The 8,172-nt window shown below is 46.3% G+C and overlaps 1 protein-coding gene across 1 annotated transcript in view; it reads left to right on the top strand.

Annotated features, from left to right (window-relative positions):
- Nucleotides 1–1,537, top strand: part of LOC104489673 (protein kinase C theta type-like) — a 4,597-nt gene extending 3,060 nt beyond the window's left edge. The window contains exon 3 of the mRNA XM_010131863.1: nucleotides 1,212–1,537. Coding sequence (XP_010130165.1) covers nucleotides 1,212–1,367 — 156 coding nt within the window. The 3' untranslated portion in view covers nucleotides 1,368–1,537. The remainder of the gene's footprint in view (nucleotides 1–1,211) is intronic.
- Nucleotides 1,538–8,172: the final 6,635 nt, after the last annotated feature.

Below are 8,172 nucleotides of genomic sequence, written 5' to 3'. Positions count from 1 at the left end.
CTGGTATAAACCCATCTCTTTAGAGGCACTGCCCAAACTCTTCAGACATGGGTCTTTAATGTTAGAGACCTCAAATCGTGTTTAGGTTCAAGGAGTGAGCATTTTAACGGGGGATAAATGCTTCGCACTGGAACACTTTAGACACCAAGTGAAGGCTTTCAAAATGCCCTCAAACTTTTGGAGTTATCTTCAGGAGTTGCTCTGCACTTGCTGTCTCTCTGTCTAAAAGCAGATGGAGGACCTTGCTCTTGGGCAGTCAGAATGGAAACTGTTGACTCTTACTTAAACGTCCAAATGCAGATTAAACTTTTCACGGGCAGTCTGGTGTGTTGTGCACATCAGATACAAGCAGCTGAAACCATCTCCAGTTTGGATCTACCACAACCTCACCCTTCATACAGTCGTTGGAAAGATAATTGTGACCCATTACTCCTATTTGCTGGGCTGCCTGACCTGGTCATCATGACTACTACTTTGGGAGGGCTATAAGCCCAGGTCTGGCATGCCCACGCTTAAGAAATGTAAATTACTCATCACTTTCTCAGTTACCATAGCAGGGGTCTGGATGCCACTTAAAACATCTTACCTTAACCAAGTAAGTGCAACCCATTCTGTGGGGATTATCTTTCACTGCACGCTGCAGAAGGTAAAGAAGGAAAAGCAGATCAGATAATCAGGCGGTCGGCTAAGTCAGGATGGTCCTGACTATTAATAACAACCCTAGTAAACTAATAAAGTCCTATTAATAACAATAATATAATTTAATGTGACGAGTGCATCATACTTCCGTTTTACCACCCTTCAGAAGGGTTATTTAGTCGATGGGTCCGGTCCGCTGTGTTACAAAGCTGTAACACCTCTGCCTGGCAGGATTAACAGACCCCACGCTCAGCGCCTCCCGTGTAATATTTGCCCCTGTTACTGCTTCAATAGGGTGGTAATAAACAAGTGATTAACACTGGTTGCTGGTCATTAAGAGCTCAGAAGTTCACTGTAGTTCGACAGGTTGCTGGTCATTGTCTGGGCTGGGGTAACAAATCATTGTGCAAAAGACCAAGAGCAAACACGTTGCGGGTTTTCTGGCTACGCTGATCTTGCTCCCACCTAATCGAACCAAGCCCATAGGGCGCAGCCTGATAGGGATGGTACCACCATAATGAAGATCTGAATATTAGTGGTTTGACATCCATTTTTTTTTTCTTCTCTTGAAGAAATCTCCGAGTGACTGCAGCAACTTCGACAAGGAATTTCTAAATGAAAAACCCCGACTGTCCTGTGCCGACAGAGCACTGATTAACAGCATGGACCAAAATATGTTCAGCAACTTTTCTTTTGTGAACCCTAAAATGGAGAAAATATTTTCCTGAGATCTGCCTTACTGAAGGGACTCTCTGTAATGGTTTGAGTAACACTTTGTCAACTGGAGACTATGCATATTTTTATCAAGAACCCACCAGAAAAACACCTCAGTGAAGGTTTGTACCATGCCTGGAGGCTTCCAGATTATTCCAGTCTGTAGCAGGCGCCAGCCACTCTTTGCTGATGATGAAAGTTTTTGTGGTATCTTTTGGTCTCTCTTCTCTCTTTTTGTAATGTTCTCGAAGTTGAGAGCATCTGAAAATGAGCAAGTTACAAAACCTGTTCCTCACTACGTGCACACACATCCAACAGGTTTCTCTGTAAGAACAAAAACAAGCATATTTGAGCTTCTGGTGATGTCAGTACCCATTTCTTCAATTCTTACTTCAGCCAACCTCTTTCTGAAGGGCAAGAGGTTTGCTCAAGGCCTGAGGACATCTGGGAAGACTTCAGGCAGGGTCCTTTGGTAACCTCCACTTGGACGTGTGCAGAACTGTGCATGTGTGCATAGTTTTGAATTTTACTCCCTACACCCTTTAAAAATAGGTGTTAGGATTCAATTTTGCTCCACTGGGAGGAAGCGACTTCGCAGGTGCCCGTTCCAAGCGGTCGTACATCTCAGTCAGAGGCCCTGGAGCTAAGAACTCAACCCTGAAAGAGGATCATTGCTATGGCAAGTGTCAAGATCAATACAGAAAACCAGTGATTTACACTTAGTACTTGATCGAGAAGGATGGGAAGTGCAGTCCAGCAGAAAGCCTCAAGGACCCGTGTTCTAAAGCTTTAACTGTCCTCACACATGCCAGGCTCAGAGCAAAATCTGGGCTGGGCTTTCTGGAGCTTTATCCTAAAACCTCATGTCAAAGGTGGAAGGGATTTCCTCAAGTGTTGTTTGAGTGCCGTAATCCTGGTCTTCCAGTCACAGCATTGTGTATTTTACTGGAAAGGTGGTGATCAGTCCTTGCAAAGGCTGATATACTTTCTATTGCTTTAAATGATGTCCCAGCTCTTTGTCTCACCTGGTGGACATGGGTCAACAAGCTGCACCCAACGGTCACAGGACGGGCCAGCACACCAAATGGTGGTGGTCATCTCCTTCACCTTGTGACATTTTGCTGTGTGTTCTATCCCTTTGCAGTCTGTGGAAATGTAGATGGGTTAAAAAAGTCTTTTCTGTGATACTTTCATCATGGGATACTTCTAAATAAGGATGCTCTGTTTTATGAGGTTGGAGAGATGTAGAACTGGCCAGTTACTGCTTGTCTCTGAGATACCAGTTAAATACTCAGTCAAAATTAATTCAAAGCCCTGAGGATTCTGTAGCAGCTTAGACTTATGCAGTCTTCCATGGTGGTCTTAGCCTCTGGTTGAAGTATGTTTGAATCTCCACTGCCTCAACTCTCCAGTCCATGGAGAAGAGAATGTCTAGAAGGTGAGTCATCCCAAAATCAAATGCCCTTCAGAGGTGCCTTTCTGGCTTTGCTGGACCAGCCTATCATCTTGAAACTCCGGACAGGACAAATGCAGTCTTGGGATCTCCCTGGCAGTGACTGCAGGCATCAAACCCTGCATGACCAAGAGCAGAAGAGCCTGACGTTGACAAGAAAAGCAGAACCCGCTGAAAAAGGTTTCAGTCCAGTGACTGTCGTGAAATTCTTGTTTGCGCTGTATGAAACGCCGGGCGCATCTGTGCTCACAGTTTGTGCAGCTAGTCATCGTGTTTAATTAGAACAGTTAACATGAATTTTTTAAATGCCAGTGCTGTTTGTACAGGTTAATAAAATGTTGCGTACAATGGGATAACGAGCACTGAAGTGATTAAGAGGGACAAAGAACAGAGGTGCTTAGAAAAGCCATTAAAATGGCTCTGTGCTTTCTGGGGGACGTCCCCCAGGGGAATCTCAACCCAGAAATACCCAGGGTCAGCGAGCATTTGAACAGCTGTAACTACTACACAGACCTGTATCTAAACCAAGCATTTGGTGCTGTGCAAAGGTGTCCAAGAAAGAGTTAAATGTTCCTTTTCACTACCTGAAGGTGACACGGCTGTATATAGGTCTTGGTATCTCAAAGAGTTTGAGGAACCCAGATATGCAGAGGTTGTTACTGTTCGAGGGTGATTCAGGCCATCTTCCTTTGACACCAGAATAAGCCTGGATCAGCCAAGTCCTGATCCAGGAGGGATCAGGAGGGCCTGGCCCTGTCCATATGCTATGGATGGAGTCTGGGTGGTCTGATCCAGACTAGAGATTGCATTTCTAAGCGTTTGGAGGTTGCCAGTGTCCCACTCTGAATGACTGGTAGGGATGTTTTCTTTGCAGCAGCACGGTGGTTTGTGTTTGACACCGCTGCAGAGACACTCCTTGAGGGTAGACTAAGGAGCAGGGTACTGAATCACCTCTTGTGATGAGGTAACTGAAGAGCATCAGGGTTTAACCCCTCTCTGACCAGAGGCAGGGCTCTCTGCGCTCCAGCTGTGGTCCCGTATAACAAAAGCAGCCAAACATAAGTGGGTCATAAAGGAGCACGTTTGAGTAACTGCTGGAGCAGATAGTGTTAGACATGCTGCAGGGCTTTTGACGCAAACCACAAGAAGTGCCTGCTTCTCTCTGCAAGGTGTCTTCAGCTTAAAAATTGAATAAACCCGTTGAGGATGGGGGGAGGGAGATGGGGAGAGGTGGGTACAAGCCACAAATATACAAGTAGATGCTGTGTGTCTCAGCGGTGCCACAGCCTGAAAACCCTCCCAGCTGTGCCTGTGGTGTGCAAAGAGTGACGTGGTAAGCAGCAAGCATTTTCCTGTGGTGGCAGCGATTGAGAGATAGGAGCTGGTGAGGGTTGAAAGCCAAACACCCAGACGGAAATGAGCAGGAGCCCAGGTAGTCACAGAGATGCTCCTTTGCCTTGGCTAAAACTGACACCTCCATACCCGTCCTGTTTCATCTTCTTTCTTCTTTTTTTTATCTTGCCCCTTTTCCATAAAATCTCCATTTTATGGCACAGTAGATGAGGCTTGTCAGGTTTGGTTATTAATTCACTGAAGGCCCAATCCTGTTCTGGAGCCCCACGGGATCGCAGTACTGCTGTAGGAGCACGGCACCTGCAACATCAGGGTCTGACCTCCAGCACCACCTGCTTCAGCTCAGGTTTTGTGAGCCCTCACCACCCAGCTACTCCTTCCCCTGTCTTCATCTTCACTTGACAGATGCACAAATTCCTGCTTGTTGGCATTCACCAAACCTCAGGATGATGAAGAGGTCAGGATGAGTGGGAGCCACCAGCAAGTGACTGCCCTGATTTCAGCCCTCGTGTAAATCCCTCCAAGTTCCTTTCCCGAGGAGGCTGATTGCTCTCACAGCTCCTCAGCATGCAGCCCAGGGGTATGGTTTCCCCTCCCACTGGGAAGATCAAGATCCACCCTGCACCCACCATGGACTTTTCTGCTCTTGCAGAAAAGAAAAGCAACTTTGTGGCTAGCAGACATGTCTTGCAGTGGAGAGGTATCGCCAAAAGACCTTGTCTGCCAGTACTGCTCCAAGTAATGAGTAATGCAAGCCAATATGCTCATCCCGTTTTTGTATCTTTTTTGTATATTTGTACCTTTGACACTTAAAAACCAAGTGAGAGATCACTCTTGGGACCTAAGCTGCTCCCTCACTCCGAGAGAGGCCAGCTCAGCTAACGAATCACCTGCGGCAGCTAAGATCGTAATCAGGATGTAGCCGGAAAAGAGCCTTACAGTGGTGTGAAACCAGTGGAGCTCTCAGTGCCGACCGCAGGAAGCTTTTTTATCTTCCATGCTTACAAAGAAGTTTTATCTTCATGATATCGCAGTAGCCAAGGTAGCACATGCAGAGCTGGTGAAATACAGGAATTAATGTATTTCTGGCTCTTCTGTAACAGGCACTGGTTGTAAGCCAGCGGTCCTGTACAGGTCAGTGACTGTACCTGACATGACGGGGTCCGTTATACTGTTTGGTAAGAGGTACAACAGACTTCTTTATCCCCTGTATTACCTTAATGTTTATATACACAAGGATATGAAATAATAGAAAAATAAAAAGGAAGTGAAGCAAAAAAACCCATCGAGTTGTGGAAGATGAAACAAGCACAGAAAAGGAAAGTAGAGAAGAAAGGAGGGATACAGGTGGGTAGAATCTTCTAGGGCACCACTTCCCTTCGTTCATGGTTTCTATTACAACTCCGCTGTTTTTCTTCAACGTCACCAGAACCACAGAATCACAGAATAATTTTGGTTGGGAGAGAAGTTTGAGATCATCAAGTCCAACCTTTCACCCTGTACTGCCAGATCACCACTAAACCATGTCCCTCAGCAACACATCCATACACCTGTTCAATGCCTCCAGGGATGGGGACTCCACCACTGCCCCGGGCAGCCTGTTCCAATGCTTCACAACCCTCGCTGTATGGAAATTTTTCCTAATATCCAACCCAAACCTCCCCTGGCACAACTTGAGGCCTTTTCCTCTCATCCTATTGCTTGTTACATGGCAGAAGAGACTGACACCCACCTTGCTACAACCTCCTTTCAAGGAGTTGTAGAGATTAAGAAGATCTCCCCTCAAACCTCCTTTTCTCTAGGCTAAACAAGCCCAGGTTCCTCAGCCGCTCCTTATAGGACTTGCTCTCTAGAGCCTTCACCAGCTTTGTTGCCCTTCTCTGGATATCCTCCAACACCTCAATGTCCTTCTTGTAGTGAGGGGCCCAAAACAGGACACCGGTACCATCCTAGAGTTGCTTTTGTGGCTGAAACACAGGATTTTCGGAGATTTTGGAGGGTGGGACAGTCTGAGGCTGGAACAGATGAGTGGTTCTAATCTGGCCTCTCGGATGACACAGCACAGCCACTTCTGCTGTGACATATCCCGCAGGAATACATGTTTCTGTCCTGAATCTGTATTCAGGTCCCAAGTCAAACAACAGAGTTCATCCATCTATGGTGTAGGAATGCAGTTTAACTGCTCACCCAGCACCACTGAGACACCCTGGGGTATCCTGGAGGACTTCCACTGCACATGGGTCTTTCCTACAATCTGTGGCATATTCCACAGCCCTATTACCCCTAAGTCCCCCCAACAGCAGTGGACACATCTGTGTATGCAGCTGAATCAAGCCCGGTAGTTGAGTTCACACTACAACAGGCACCTGCACTCAAGCAGCTTGTGGTGGGGACAGCATGTCACAGCTCAACACATACAATTGGTCTGGGGTTTCATTTTTTTTGTCTTTGCCACTAGGTTGCAAAAATACCTCGAATCCTGTCCTGAAAAACACCAGAAACAAACAGCCTTTGCTAAGGTGCTCACCAGCCTCCCAGACAGAGAAAACGGGCAGCTACGGATAGTGAACAGTGTGATAGGCTGCCTGGAACTACATGCATGCGGTAGCTGCTCGTGGGACATTTGCTGGCACCAAGCTGTTGAAACAGCCTGATCTAGAGACTGGCAAAGTCATCATGTTTTGACCCTGTCGAGAAAGAAGAAGGAAATTAGTCATCAACAGGTTTTCTCTAGTTGCTAAAGAACCTTCATGAAGGAAACTCTCGATCCTCCTAGTACATCCTCACTGAGGTGGACGAGAGGACGCTGCGTTGCCATTCCCATCGACAAGCATCTTCCCTTCTCCCATTCTAAAGCAGTGATAACCAGAGAGGCACAAAGCTCCGTATTTATGGTCTTTTGAGAACTGTCTTTGCTTCCAATATCCACAATGACGTTCAGTTTCATTTTGAATCTGAGGATCTGGTGAGTCAGAACTTCAAAGCAAAGCTCTGCCAGAGATCTTTGTCCACCTCCCTGAGAACAGCGCAGCTCAGCACCTTTTGAGATTTCCTCAAAAGGTCAACAAGTCCGAGCTGATCTCACTGTGGTTAAATTGGAGCAAAATGGAGCCAACCATATTCAACACAAATTTGCAGAGCTGTGTCTTAGGGGACAGATGTGAGTGTGCTACAGAGTCTTTGTAGACCTAGATTTATTTCCAGGTTCTGCTATACATATGTCCTGTGGCCTTGTCCAAGCTATCTTGCTAGGCTTTGACTTTTGTTCCTCTGCATGGACATAGTTCCTACTCTGTTGCTCTAAGTTGTTCAGAACAGAGGCTCTAAAAGTTTAGTAATCTTTAACATCCATTAAAATTTAGTTAGCTGCATCCCAAGTAATCATCTATGTTTCCTCTATTAGCAGTGGAAAGAGTCTAAGAGTATGATTCACCCCTAAGACAGATAACCCGAGTTGTCCACTGAACGTCCTCTCTCTCCACTTTCTAGAAGAGCAGGGAAGTGCTGCCCTGTGTGCATCACCTTGTGCATCACCTGGGCGTTCAGTGGGGCCTTATCGTCCCCTTACTAGATATGGTAGTGGCATTGTATACGTAAGGAGAATATAAAAAATGTCTCTCCTGGCTGTGAATGAGACTTGTTCTCCCGAGATTGGTGCTGAATGACTGCTGTGTGTGTCGTGGTACTCAGGTCTCTGTTGGGGCACCCTGGTTTGGTAGAGCTAGGAACAGCCAAGGGTTGATCCAGCTTGCCATCCACTTATCTAGTCTAATCTTCATCAGTTTGTCTGTAACGCTGTCGTGGACTGTTGAAATCTTGGATACACTCAAACAGTATCAGCTGCTCTCCCCTCTTTCACCAAGCCAATAACTGCTTTTATGCAGGTTGGTCAGACATAATTACACTTTTACAAATCCCGGCTGACTACTCCTGTTCACCTTCTTGTTTGGAAATTTCTTCCCAGAGGGTTTTCTCCATCAGCTTCTCAAGGCTAGAGTTGACGCTTACTGGCC

This window comes from Buceros rhinoceros, unplaced genomic scaffold (assembly GCF_000710305.1).
Source record: "Buceros rhinoceros silvestris isolate BGI_N320 unplaced genomic scaffold, ASM71030v1 scaffold3122, whole genome shotgun sequence".
In the NCBI taxonomy this organism is placed as follows: Eukaryota; Metazoa; Chordata; class Aves; order Bucerotiformes; family Bucerotidae; genus Buceros; species Buceros rhinoceros.
The sequence above is the reverse complement of the archived record's forward strand: the minus strand, read 5'-3'. Positions and strand labels throughout refer to the sequence as shown.